This window comes from Sycon ciliatum, chromosome 3, assembly GCF_964019385.1.
Source record: "Sycon ciliatum chromosome 3, ocSycCili1.1, whole genome shotgun sequence".
Taxonomy (NCBI): Eukaryota; Metazoa; Porifera; class Calcarea; order Leucosolenida; family Sycettidae; genus Sycon; species Sycon ciliatum.
This window is the reverse complement of record NC_088645.1, coordinates 17,341,027-17,356,014: the sequence shown is the minus strand read 5'-3', so window position 1 is coordinate 17,356,014 and position 14,988 is coordinate 17,341,027. Positions and strand designations below refer to the sequence as shown.

General features: G+C 50.0%; 1 protein-coding gene across 2 annotated transcripts in view; it reads left to right on the top strand.

Moving 5' to 3' along the window:
* The window catches only part of LOC135811602 (probable serine/threonine-protein kinase DDB_G0284251), a 151,166-nt gene that overhangs the window by 88,085 nt on the left and 48,093 nt on the right, over window positions 1-14,988 (top strand). For both annotated transcript variants that reach the window (XM_065324837.1, XM_065324836.1), the window contains one exon: window positions 14,150-14,287. In XM_065324837.1, the coding sequence (XP_065180909.1) occupies window positions 14,150-14,287 (138 nt within the window). The remainder of the gene's footprint in view (window positions 1-14,149; window positions 14,288-14,988) is intronic.

Sequence of the window (14,988 nt, the reverse complement as noted above, 5' to 3'; positions counted from 1 at the left end):
AGCGCTAACCGACAGCCTTCCAACTTGGAAGGTTCAAGGTTATGGAAAGACCAAAGAGGGGAAGGCAAGCGCAACGAAAACGAGCACAAGCTACAGTCCCAACGGAACAAAGAATGTCGATTGTCACTGGACGATGACGAGACCAGTAGGCGATTTGACAAAGCGGTCTAACTACAATTCGAAGCAGCAAAGCAGCACACCAATTGTAGTTAGACCGCTTCGTCAAATCGCCTACTGGTCTCGTCATCGTCCAGTGACAATCGACATTCTTTGTTCCGTTGGGACTGTAGCTTGTGCTCGTTTTCGTTGCGCTTGCCTTCCCCTCTTTGGTCTTTCCATAACCTTGAACCTTCCAAGTTGGAAGGCTGTCGGTTAGCGCTACGGAGATGTGTTGAAGCTAGGTGTCAGGACGTCAAATGTCTCAGTACTCTGTCAGTTTTGTGCCTAGTTGTTGCACTTTCTGACTGTATATAGTATATAGTTACAGTGGTGGAGAGTTAGTCTTAACTCGTTTCCATATGTCCTTTTCCTTTCTACTTTTATTATTGGCTCAATACCCGAGTTTCAAATTATTATAATTAATATAAGTTTCCGTGCATGGCACGGTAAGTGAAGTTAGCAACCCACCAACAATTACATTCCTAACATAATTTGCACGTACTTGCCATAGCGCATCACGTGCCCGTGCAGAACACGCACTCCGAACTCCCGCGCCCCGGCACGGGACCACGCGGAGCATGCGCATTACTCCGGCTCTCGATGCTGTTTCTTCTTCATCCTTGCTGCGCCAACAGTCAGATCGCTTGACAACCTTGGCCAGTTTTTGAGTCTGAGCTTGCTCTTCGCTTTGCTGTGCTGACGGTCAAATTGTTTGACTATCGCGGCCAGTTTCTGATCAATATCCGATCAACCAGGTCTCTGTCAGTGAGCGATGTCCAGCCAAAACGCTCCGTTTGCTTTGCTGCGCTGACGCAGTGACGGTCAAATTGTTTGACAATCGCGGCCAGTTTCTGATCAATATCCGATCAACCATGTCTCTGTCAGTGAGCGACGTCCAGCCATAACGCTCTGCTTTGCTGCCTTGACGGTCAAATTGTTTGACAATCGCGGCCAGTTTCTGATCAATATCCGATCAACCATGTCTCTGTCAGTGAGCGATGTCCAGCCAAAATGCGCTCTGCTGAGCTGCGAAACGCACTGGCATCCCGCAATTATTTAGACCCGACAGGAACAAAACCTACTCCGCGGACTCGCCTGCTCGAGTTGAAGTTGGCTCCAGACTACTGTACGCGAGGACTTGGCCACTCCGGCAGCGGAGCAGAACCTAGCCGAGGCAACTGCAGCCCCATCCCTGGCCTGGGAGACTTTAGTCGGGAGGAGGTTCGCGACGCTTGGAGCACGTATTGTGCGACTGACGCAGCAGCACACCCCTCCAGGGCCCCCGGAGCTGTTTTCGCACCAGCCCATAATCTTGTAGATGGCTCGGAAATTTAGGTCCCTGATGCTGAGCTCTCCTCTCTAAAGCTGACACGAAGTATGCCTGGCGGCTTTGGCCTGTTTTCCCTCATGTCTGGCCCCGGCTTGGCATTTTTGGGAAGGTTCGTACCATGTAGATAAGGCACCACCATTTGGCCTTAGATCCTCCCCCTTCCGTTCAACAGACCGGCTGATGTGGACTCTCAGCCCAACGGCGACTCTGCAATGATCCTGCCAAGTCTCTTACTCGTCTTCGAGTACAGCGCTTCCGGACTCTCAGCACATCTACCGACGCAGTGCTGACACACCCTGCACAGTCCACCCTCCAGCAGTTGACGACGCAACCATGGACCTCATCCGCCAGGGCCTGGCAGCCAGTTCCAGCATAACATGCGCTTCGCTGCCGCGCTCCGAACACTTGTCGCCCTGCGCCAGGGCAAGCCACACTCAGGGACTGATCAGTGCCGGCAGCATTGTTCCAGATCCTGTACTTTGAGTGCATTGCCCACTGTGCTAATGGCTAGCCGCATTGGACGGCACTCACATCAAATGCAGTGTAATAGTAATGCAGATAAATCCTGTTTGGGTCAGGTTGTCAGCGCTGCCGGACTCGCATCCCAACTGCCGAAGTGGTGCCGACACAACCAGCGCAGTCCACCCTCCAGCAGTTGACGACGCAACCATGGACCTCATCCGCTAGGGCCTGGCGGACAGCTCCAGCATGGCATGCGCTTCGCCGCAGCACTCCGAACGCTTGTCGCCCTGCGCCAGGGCAAGCCAACCTCAGGGACTGATCAGTGCCGGCAGCATTGTTCCAGATCCTGTACTTCGAGCACATCGCCCACTATGCTAATGGGCAGCCGCATTGGACGGCACTCACATAAATTGCAGTGTAATAGTAATGCAGATAAATCCTGTCTGGGTCCGGTTGTCAGCGCGTCTGGACTTGCAGCCCAACTGCCGAAGCGGTGCCGGCACAACCAGCGCAGTCCACCCTTCAGCAGTTGATGACGCAACCATGGACCTCATCCGCCAGGGCCTGGCGGGCAGCTCCAGCACAACATACGCTTCGCTGCAGCGCTCCGAACGCTTGTCACCCCGCACTAGGGCAAGCCATACCCAGTGACTGATCAGTGCCAGCAGCATTGTTCCATATCCGGTACGTTGAGCGCATTGCCCACTATGCTAATGGGCAGCCGCATTGGACGGCACTCACATCAATTGTAGTGTAATAGTAATGTAGATAAATCCTGTTTGGGTCAGGTTGTCGACGCTTCTGGACTCGCATCCCAACTGCCGACGCAGTGCCGACACAACCAGCGCAGTCCACCCTTCAGCAGTTGACGACGCGGGCCGCAACTTTGGACGATCTGGCTGGCGTACAGCACTACCTGCAGTCCACCGTGCCTAGCCCGCACAACCGCGCCATGCTCTGGAGCGCCGTGACTCTGGCCTCCCACGGGCTGCTCAGAGTCAACGAGTACACCTTCACGGCACGGGGCGCCGGCCTTGAGTACAGCGATGCGACCATGTACCCAGACCGCGTGGAGCTGCACCTGCGTGTGACAAAGACGAGCCAATACGGCAGCGGCCAGGACATTAGCGTCAGGAGGACAGGCTCGCCGACATGCCCGCACACGGCAGCCACCAGCTACCTAGCAGCCCGTGGCTCGGCACCTGGCCTGCTCTATCGCTATGATGACGGCACGCCCCTGAAGCCGCATAACATCAACAGGCTACTACAAACAGCCTTGCCTAACAAAGACGTGCGCAGCCACAGCCTCAGACGAGGCGCTGCAACGCTGGCAGGCAAAGCTGGCGTGCCTGAGTACGTGCTGAAGACCGCCGGCAGGTGGCAAAGCTCTGCCTACCTCCGCTATGTCCGCACCCCTGTCGCAGACAGAGCATTGCCAGCGGCATTGTTCTAGTCTCTGCCCGTTATGCTAATTGGGTAGCCGCATTGGACGGCCCTAGCAACAGCTGTAGTGTACATATGATATACCTATTATACTATAACTATAGTAACGCTACTATAACTATAGTAATGCCGATAATTCCTGTTTGCTCAAGGTTTGGAGACTCCACTGTAGCCAATTCCTGTTTGGGTCATGTATTTTGGGAGAACGGTAGGGATCGTGGGTCAGGCCGGCATTGAGCCAAGTGCGCCTACATGTGCTCACAAGTGCATCCCTACCGTATGCGTGTATTGACACGCCGGGCAATTGTTGCCCCCATGAGCCCTGGCATTGGCCAGTCTAACGCACATTGGTGCTTGCGATACTACGGCATTGGTCCATAGTATTGCATACTGCATGCGGCAACTGTTGCCTGCGATACTACGGCATTGGTCCATAGTATTGCATACTTCATGCGGCAATTGTTGCCTATGCCCTGATAATACAACGCGTAATAGCTCCCAAACAGGTCGGCTTGTGTAGTTGTTAAATATAAGTTTCCGTGCATGGCACGGTAAGTGAAGTTAGCAACCCACCAACAATTACATTCCTAACATAATTTGCACGTACTTGCCATAGCGCATCACGTGCCCGTGCAGAACACGCACTCCGAACTCCCGCGCCCCGGACCGGACCACGCGGAGCATGCGCATTACTCCGGCTCTCGATGCTGTTTCTTCTTCATCCTTGCTGCGCCAACAGTCAGATCGCTTGACAACCTTGGCCAGTTTTTGAGCACCACCACCCACCCCATCATCTCTAACCATCCTTCTATTCTAAGCCATCCCGGAAGGGAGAACGGTAAGGATCGTGGGTCAGGCCGGCATTGAGCCAAGTGCGCCTACATGTGCTCACAAGTGCATCCCTACCGTATGCGTGTATTGACACGCCGGGCAATTGTTGCCCCCATTAGCCCTGGCATTGGCCAGTCTAACGCACATTGGTGCTTGCGATACTACGGCATTGGTCCATAGTATTGCATACTGCATGCGGCAATTGTTGCCTGCGATACTACGGCATTGGTCCATAGTATTGCATACTGCATGCGGCAATTGTTGCCTATGCCCTGATAATACAACGCGTAATAGCTCCCAAACAGGTCGGCTTGTGTGGTTGTTAATTATTATTACTATGATCCTTTATTCCACTCAAAATTGAAAATAAAAATAAAAATTGGAGGTATTCCACTAACTTACCGGACTTATCATAGCCAAAGGTAAGCAGCACGGAATTATGGAAAAAAAGTAGGGTAGAGAGAGAGGAAGGGAGAAAGGCGCATGTACCATCACAGGCATTAAAGCCCAGAGGTATCATAACAACAGGTATTGCAAAAAGGGGAGCATCAGATGTTGGCGAAAAATTCAGGCCGGCAAAGCTCATCACTGGGCACAACCTCCAATGCGTTCCCACAGAAAGATCAAATACGAATAACCACAGAAATACCACAGTGTTTCATTTACAAACTAAAACGAATACAATAACATACAGAGCATAAGAAGCCCACCAGGGACAGCGAAGAGCCCTATGCTGCACCCAAAACAGATCTTAAAATGGCCATCGAGCCAAGGATAGCAGCCTTCTGCAGTTCGTGAAGGTACCGCTCTTCTCCACATAGCTGCTTAGTTGAGGTAGCCGCTTCCTTCGTCAGGCCACCGAGAGCACCAACTATGATGGGCACTACGGACAATGCCTCTCGCTGCCAAATCTGCCCAATTTCCACTGCGAGGGGCAAGTACTTCGCTCTCTTTTCAGCATGTTTTAGTGTTACTCTATGATCCAGTGGCACAGTGACATCTATAAGTTGGACTGACTTGCCATCGACCCACACAAGATCCGGCCGATTTGCTCCAACCATCCTATCTGTAGGGATTGGCATTTCTCACATTAACTTACAGCCTTCACTATCCTCGACGTAGTGTGGCAAGTGGCCAGGGGAGCAGGAGATACCAGTTTGTAGCGATGACAGAGTGCCCGGTGGACGATAGCGGCAAGACGATTATAGCGAGTAATGTATGCCGTCCGTGCCAACACGGGGCAGCATGCCAAAATATGGTCAACAGTCTCCCCCGGACCTCCGCACAAACGGCACACGTCCACCACGGAAGTGTCGCCAATAACCGATCGCTGGTAGTTCCTGGTATTAACCACCTGATCCTGAGCAGCAAAAACGGATGACTCAGTGGATGGACGCCATGTTAGAGACTTAAAGAAGTTGAATGAGAGAGGCATGTCCAATACACCGCCACTCCTCTGCCAATAGCGACCATGCAGGGGCTTCTGCCGCAGAGAAGCTTGGGTGGTGGTTCTGATAGCAGACTTAACAACGTCAGTCGTTGCTCCTCCGTTGTCCAGGATGTTGAAGTGCTCCATTGCCGTGGCCGCTCGGGAGATGATCGACTTTGTAGGTGGAAGATTTTCATGATGAGCATGCAGCGCAGCAATCAGCGGCAGGTCAGAGTGCACCTGGAGATACCTAGACAGGCGGATGTATTTCCTCTCCAGCAGGTGCTCAACCGATACAATCCCTCGGCCGCCCTCAGATCTCGGCAGGTGAAAGCGGATGGTGGAAGATCGTGGGTGGTGCGCTCCCACTGCGCGGAGCGCACTTCGGACATTCTTGTCAAAGGTTGCAATAGCATCCTTCGTCCATGGCACAATACACAAGCCATACGACAGCACTGGGATAACATACGAGTTAATAGCACGAGACACGTTCCAGGCATTGAGAGATGTGTGGGTCACCAGCCGCAATCGCCTCCTGAACTCTTTGGTGGTGGCCACCTTAACAGACAGTTCTGCCATGCCAAAACACTCCCTTATGCCAAGGTAGGCATACACAGAGCCGTCCGCCAAGGAGGCAATGCTGGAGGCTTGATCCACAGTGACAGTTGCTGGGTGATCCGGATCAACAGCACCATGTGGGCACACAAGCTTAGCACACTTTGCTGGAGAAAGCTCCATTCCAATTGATTTCCCAACGCATGATACTATGTTCATCATCGAGTCAAGCTGCTTACTGGTTGCGGCCATCAGCTTCACATCATCAATGTACCATAAGTGAGATACGGTAGTTGTCCGCTGAAGTCCGCACGCATATCCAAAGCCACTTCTCTTGAGTTCACCTGATGTTGGATTCAATCCAAGACAAAAGAGCAGAGGGGATAACGAGTCACCTTGGAAAATGCCTCGCCGGATCGGTATTGCCTCACTCATGTCAGCTCCCAAGCGCAGCCGGGTACGCCAATGCGATGAGAGCACAGACAAGAGCGAAGTGATCTTGGGGTGGAATTTGTACAGACGCGTGACTTAGACTAGCCACTCCTGTGATAGGCTGTCGAACGCTTTCCTAAAGTCCAACCAAGCCATTGCTAAGGTGCGGTGATGACATAGAATTGATCAGCAGCTGGTCAGTGCAGCCTCCTCGGTTACGAGTACAGCCAGTTTGTTCATGGGCCAGAATTTCATTGGTCTGGATATGGATTCACATCAACTCACCAATCATGGAGGTGAATAGCTTGTACATGGCTGGCAGACAGGTGATTGGTCGCCAATTCTGCGGCTGGGTTAGGTCTCCTTTCTTTGGGATCATGACCGTCTGGCCCAGTGAAAACCACGCTGGGGCATCCCGCTCACCATGCAGAAACAGCTGGAAATTTCGAAGTAGAGCTGGATGGAGAGCAGTAATTTTTTAAATCCAGAATGGCAGGATCTGGTCACAACCAGGAGCACGCCAGTGTGGCATCTTGGAGGTCGCAGCAAACATAAGGTCAGCAATAATGACAGCAGATTCCTGGGCATGGATGTCCTCTGCGTACGTGCCTTCATGCTGGATCCAGGCCTGACGACGCACAGGGTAAGGGTGAGACCAAATGTCTCTCCAGAACTGCTAAAATTGATCCATACATGGACGGTTCTCAGGGTCACTATCCTTCTTGGCACACAGGTTACGATAGAATTAACATTCATTGTAGCGAAATAACTGATTCTCCTGCTTACGTTTCGTATCAGCTTTGTATTTGCGCATTCGACCTGCAAGGGCCAGAAGTTCCAATTTCGTTGTTCCTAGAAGTGAAGCAGCAGCGTGCTGAGTTCCCACAGGGTAGCGCTGGTACATTTGCGGGTTGTCAGATGCAAGGTAGCTTGTCAGTCTAGAGACATCCTTTCGAAGGGCGTCAACCTTTCGCTGTAACCGGCTTTGCCAACACGGAACTTCCGGCTGTGGTGAACTCATGCGCGCTGCCGGAACTGGCGGGATACCACAAACCAGTCGGGTGAGAACACCAGCAGCATACGCAACATGATTCAAGAACTCTATGGACAGGTCAAACTCACTAGCAGCAACCAGCTGACGGATGCCACAGTTGTTTTTTGCGACAGTAGCTGCAAGATAGAGGTATGGGATTTTCCTGCGGACTGCAAGCTTTGGCCTCTTATCAACACCCAAACGCTGTACACTGGCTACCAGCCCACCCAGGACCCTACCAGTGTCTTCCACCTCAGCAGCCTTGATACATACACAGATATACTTGACCGCCCACACAAGCTGCTTGTCATTAGAGTCAATAATACCAGCACTACATGCATTAGCTGGGCAAGCAGATTGCCTGCGATTAGTCTGTGCTCTGCAGTTAGGGATCTCAGCGCGTGAACTGCGCAGCCAGTCTGCGCAGGTGAGATTTCGATCCCAAACGCGTCCAGTGAAGAAACCGTGGAAAAGAACATTTTTTTCAAAATAAATCAAGTTGAAGAAGACAGTAGAAATGGCTGAATGTTGCGTCCAGGAAAGCACGTTCTACGGCCATCTCAAAGCTACCTATCGCCCAGACACTCTCTCAGAGGAACTATGGAGGGTCAAAGAGCACAATATTTCACTCTTGGATGCAGCGTGAGCACCTCTTCTACTGAGCGCGATGTCTTCTCTCTGAGTGATAATGGCGGCGATGTTCGCGATGGCTGATGCACTGAAAATCGAAGTTAGGAGTCATAGAGTCATTGCAGTTGATGTGGCTGGGGCATTCGACCGCGTCTCTCATGTATGCGTTTTGCACAAGGCACAATGCTATGGCCTAACTGGTCCAGTTTTCGCTTGGCTGAGGGATTACCTGACTGATCATCACTTGAGGGTTGCAGTTGGAGGTGAACTTTCCAGTCCGTACCCGACCAAAGCTGGCATGCCGCAGGGCAGTATCCTTGGTCCCACTCTGTTCATCCTCTACACCAATGATGGCGAGGACCACCTCCCACCACGTATGGAGCTAGCAGCCTATGCTGACGACACCACTCTCTTCCACTGCCTCACATCAAGAGCTGACATAGATTGTGGCTCCGAGCTCCTCCTGCATGGCATTGCTGCGTTTTCCCGTTGGGGACATACGTGGAGGATCAAATTTGAGCCCTCCAAGACGCAGGCTATGTCTATAGGCCACCATCGCCAGCCCTGGAAGCTCCCTCAAGCAACATTCGACGGCACATCGGTCAGTGAAGAGAGCCGGCTGAAACTCCTGGGAGTCACCTTTGACGACACCCTGAGCTACTCCTTCCACCTCCGCTCCCTAGCTTCCCGTGTTAACCAGCGGATTGGCTTCCTGAAGCGAGCGTCTCCCATTCTGGACGCCGAGAGCCGCTAACGCGTCTACAACGGCTTTGTGCGACCCACACTCGAGTATTGCCCCTTAGTGTGGATGGGCTCACCTTCTTCCCATCTTAAGAAGCTGGACCAGATCTAGCGAAGGGCCCTCCACATCATCGGAGCAGGTACTTGGCTCCCTAGCCTGGCACTTCGTCGCCTAGTAGCTGCACTTGCCTATACCTACAAGCTCTGCTTTCTAGATGCATCCAGCCCACTGAAGCAGATGCTGCCCAAACCAGCCACTCACCGTGCCCCCGAGACAAGACCTACCCGTCAGTCTCTCCAGCTGCAGGATTCCCCGGCATCCATACCAGACGACAACTGGCCTGCCTGCCAACACCCGGAATAGCTGCCTCCAAGGATTCCCTGCTTGCACCGTTGCAACGTGGAATGACCTGCCACCAGACCTGTTCCACCACCCACCCGCCCAGCCCCACATGCAAAGCTTCAAGAAAAAGGTGTACCGTCACCTTCTTGCTCAGGACTGGCTCTCTGCTACTGATGCACTTTGAATCTGCTCACCAACGCTTTCCCTGTTCTTATTAGTGTTCAGCTGCTTACCTTATATTAAACTCTGCTGCCATCATCTCCAATATTCTGATTCTCATGCACATGTCCCAGAACCTGCTATCCTTCGCAATCCCCATCACCAAGAGCACTGTGCTCTTCTATCTCCCACCTCTCTCTCTCTTTCTCTCTCTCTCTCCCTCCCTCTCCCTCTCCCTCTCTCTCTCTCTCTCTCTCCCTCTCCCTCTCCCTCTCCCCCTCCCTCTCCCTCTCCCTCTCCCTCTCCCGCTCCCTCTCATTCTCCCTCTCCCTCTCTCTCTCTCTATCTATCTATCTATCTATCTATCTCTCTCTCCTTCTTCTCTTCTTCTCCCCCCCCCCCCACGAGGTTTTGACGACCTACCTAACAGCCTAAGTGTGAATTTGATTTTGTTTCTGCTTGCAAAGGTTGGGTTTCTTTGTGTGGATGTATACGGCTTCCAAAACATTCAGCAATCTAGCACTGCGTACACGTGACACAATCGAAAAACAATCATCTGAATACACAGCACGACAATCAGGATAATGAAGTTGAAGACACCACTGCAGCTGTACTTATGGTTGATAAATATGGTGGTAAAGACACACCTGGCAGTATGGCGGTAAACACACGCCTGCCCACACACGCTCTCTAGGCTGCAAAGTTATGGCACAGAGCTCTCCTTCTCACCACCACCACCATCAGTTCACGCCTGGCGCCTGGTCGATGCATGGCTGGCGGTATCCGGCATAGCAGGCTGGTACATCAAGTAGCGCATGGCACATAGATGATGACACAGCAACGACATAGCTCGATTGCGACGCACGTTTCGTCCCCGCTGGACTCATCAGGCAATCTTCTTCTTGGATGTCTTCATACGGAGCTTGATTCGGGAGAATGAAGTTGAAGACACCACTGCAGCTGTACTTATGGTTAATAAATATGGTGGTGAAGACACACCTGGCAGTATGGCGGTAAACACACGCCTGCCCACACACGCTCTCTAGGCTGCAAAGTTCTGGCACAGAGCTCTCCTTCTCACCACCACCACCATCAGTTCACGCCTGGCGCCTGGTGCGTCGCAATCGAGCTATGTCGTTGCTGTGTCATCATCTATGTGCCATGCGCTACTTGATGTACCAGCCTGCTATGCCGGATACCGCCAGCCATGCATCGACCAGGCGCCAGGCGTGAACTGATGGTGGTGGTGGTGAGAAGGAGAGCTCTGTGCCAGAACTTTGCAGCCTAGAGAGCGTATGTGGGCAGGCGTGTGTTTACCGCCATACTGCCAGGTGTGTCTTTACCACCATATTTATCGACAATCAGGATGCTCAAACAAATGACTAGCAACGAACGACTCATACTTATCAGAACTAACATCAGGACAATCAGCATGTGCGGTGGACGGTGGACACATCCGATATCACATGGCTCGTTAGTTACATGTATGTCCAGTGGTTGTCTCTTGTTGTCGCACTACACGTCACGCTTATTGAGTTTTCTCGCACTTGCACCTTTGTGTCATTATTGCAATTCTCGCTGTTTACTTTAGCTATCTTCTTTTTTGTGCTGTTTTACCACCTTCTTACTGTATTTAATCCACTGTTCCTGTTCCTTTTCCCTTGTCTGTATTTCACCTGACGAGAAGGCTTGAAAGTATACTTGTGAAGACAAAAACTTTCAAGATGTTTGTAATGAGCCTGAAATGTGTCCTTTTCATGAGTATTATTTTTATTACAAAAATGTATTATCTACGCATGCATCTACGCAAGAGTCACCACCAGTCAATTAGGACATGTGTCAAAGTATTGAACGTTTTCGTTCCCGTCTTGTCAAAATAGTACAGGGAATGATGGAAATAAGCTAAAAGACTTCAACTATATGGAAAAGAAATTCAGAGATACATCACTCCAATTATGTGTAGAAGTGACACGAAAAAATAGATGTGAAGAGTCAAGAAAACAGCATGCAAATCCAATAAGTGACAAAAACGTAGTGACAAGAAAAAGAGAGAAATATCAAGAGATCAAGGGATCTATTTCGCACCTTCACGACGAACAGTGCCAAACAACTGCAAAGACAACACATTCTCCTTCTGAACACAAAGCTCAGGGTCTAACTTATGTATATACAAAGCTTCCAACACGGCAAGATGTAACAAAGACCTACCACGCGACAAAACAGAGAATACATCGTCGGAATACCACTCATGACAACTAGCACTGCCCGACAGGTGACACTTGATTGCCGAAGTACCTTTTCCCTGACCCAACGACTTGGCCGTTGTCACCTCTGATCCTGCCGCTTGCGAGTCTCTCCCATTACGCCCTGCGTCCCTGCCATTCCGATTGCCTCCGTCGACATCAGTGTGCTGCTCCACGTCCAGTCTGTCCTGCTTCCGTAGTCTACCTCGTTTCCTCACAATAACCGTTGTTGGCACTATCTATCTCTTCATCCTGAAGAAATAATATTATGTTACTGCTCACGGATGAACCCTGGCAATGAACAGCAAATTCAAATTCAACTCGGTTGAGCTGTTCGTTTGCTCGTTTTAATTGTATTCTATTTCGTCACGCATTTTATATCGCTATAAATATCCTGTTTGGCTATTGTCGCTTCGGCTTATGGGAAAGCTATACATGCTGTGTATATCTACATTGCATGATGCCAACGTGAAGAAGCTTCTAATAATAATAAACAAACAAATCATGAAAAGGTTCACTAAAGTCTGTGATGGACAAAGAAGAAAAGTGGGATAATAATGTCGCGGTTAATGATGAACAACGAAGGAATTTCAAATAAACTACTTCCTCCGCATCATCGAAATTGTCGCAGTTTGACTAATGACTTGTCACTTGTTACTGACAACTCCATAAGCTAAGCCATTCAAAACTTATTACACAGTATGATAGTCTGAAGACTAGAGTAACGTTCCAGGACAGTTGGACTGAGAGTTTTCACGCAGAAATGAAGTCCTCGTCGTCGCTGATGTCAATGGACGCAAAAATTTCGTTCCGAAATATTTCAAGGAAGGTTGAAAGTTGGTCGCGCCTCATCTCAAACGCTTTGACTTTCTCCACAGGACAAGAGCTGCTATGCTTGTCGTCTGCTAGCTCTGGATGATTTCTACTTCACCACCAACGAAGCCTAGTAAGAATACACGATCGTTGCGAGGTCGGTTGATTACCGTCGGCGGAATCACCTCGATCTTGAAATGAACTTTTTTTAGCCGTGGCATGCCCATTTATTTTAGCTGTGTGGTCACAGCTCATGCAGGTAAGTGTACTATATATCACGTCCAGCGCGCCCTCTTTTTCAGCATCACTGCCCGGCCCTGATTCACTGGTATACCATGGTACGGCACCTGCGCGTGCATCACTAGCACTACGTGTAGAGTCTACACGGCTCTTGCAGGTACAATCATGTACTGAGTGTCTCGGCCAGAGTGACAAATTTTATCGCTGTTGCAGGCGTTTAGTTTGCTGACCCCTCGATGTTTCTCCAAGCGCTGCCACTTGTTCCACGAAGTCATTCTCACCCCAGCTAAGGTAAAACAGTGATGAGGCTTGAGTGAATGGCCATAAGCACGAGAAATGTGCAGGCTGCAACGCCTGACTGATCTCACCGAGTCGAAATTACCATCGCAACGACATCAGTGAAGAAATTGCGTCTAGTTCAAAAATTCCAGCTGCCAATAACAGAAAATAGAACTTTGCCTTCACCCTATACTGATGACTATCGCCTATGTCCAATTCCTTGCCTCTGGTACGAGTGCTGGTGAGTAAATACCCCGTTTTATATCAAAAGTCAAACTGCGACAATTTCGATGACGCGGAGGAAGTAGTTGTTGTACAGCTCTCATCAGGAAGAAAACATTATTCTAAAATGTATTAACAAAAATTGGACAGTACTAATTTTTTGAACTTCTGAAGTGAGAAATAACGCCTGTGTTGTGAATGGCGTTGTCGTGGGAAAGGTCTTCAGTGAATGTGTGTCAGATCTCGTCATGACTGTAACTCCTACTTGATTTCCTGGCTAGGTGCTTCTATGCTAGGCTATGCTATGCTTGATTTGTTTGAATTTTTTCTGGAGCTTTGAATTTATTGATTTGTATTTGACAGTTTGTCTTACCTGGTTTCTAGGGAGTTCTTCTTCTCTTTTGCTTCAACACAGTCATGTAATTTCTTTCGTTTCCTTTTCTATCTTGCATCCTCTGTAATCGTTCGTGCCATGTAAATAAATACTGATCGGTCTCAAGTTCTTGGAACCTTTGAGTGTATGGTACACAACAGCCTGTAACAAGGCTCTCATCCACTCCCTGACACTCTCCTATCTCAACTCACTGCCTGCATCTTCTCTTCCTGTGCTCTACCCCCTCTCTCATCCTCCCTGTCCAATTGCCTATCAAGCCTGCTGCAACACTCTGTTCACCTCTCTGTTGACTGCATTCCTTGTTGTTGGAACATTTCACTTAGTGACAGGGTTTATTCATTTTTGTTAATGGTTTAAGGCGAAGACCTTGCAGTTATACTAACCAGGAAATTAAATGTGCTTCTCTTCCAGATCCTACATCAGGATGGGCGTTACGTAAAAACGATTGGTAACGGTACTCTTAGTGGATCGTATGGTGTTGCAGCACTGTCTCTGCCCCAGCATGGTATTTGCTATGCTGTGACCGATATCAATGACCACAGTGTGAGAGTAAGTTAGTGCTTGTCTGGTGTTTATTGCTGAGATTTCTCATTCTAATGTAATGGTTGCTATGATTAGCCCCAAAATGGACTTTTTCTCTGTTCTCACAGCAGAGAAAGTAAATTGGTACTGAATAGATAGAATGCTATAATCGGTAACCAAGATATTGAGCAGGTGAAACATTCAATAAACTTGTGCGAGAACTGGATCTATAGGGACCTTTCGCATCTGCTGCGAATCGAATGCGAAACGAAAGTTTGATTCGGCTCGTCCTCGTTTCGTTGAAAACAGATTCAGGTTTCGCAAGTCGTCATGCAAATGCCCATGGCAACAACAAATATGGCTGGTAGCTTGGCGTACGCATGTTTAGGGCCTATCCACACTATGTAATAAAAACGGCGTGCCGTTTCAGAGTATGTGACGTACACGCGATGCCCTGTCCACTCTGCACTCTGTCACCAGAGTAACTATGTCGTGTACCTGTTCAAATTTTCTCTAGATGCCGCGATTGCACAATGTTTGTAGCGCGTAGACCAGGAAAGGACTCCCTGGCTTGGTCTAGACCTACCCAGCTAGCTACAAAACAAGTGGCGGCCCAGCGATGGCAGCACTGACGCCAAGCTCAAGGAGTATTACCCTGAACTCTGCTCCAGGTGCGGAAATTTGGCCACCGTGTGACTCTCGCCGCAGCGCAGCGCCAAGGTCGAGGC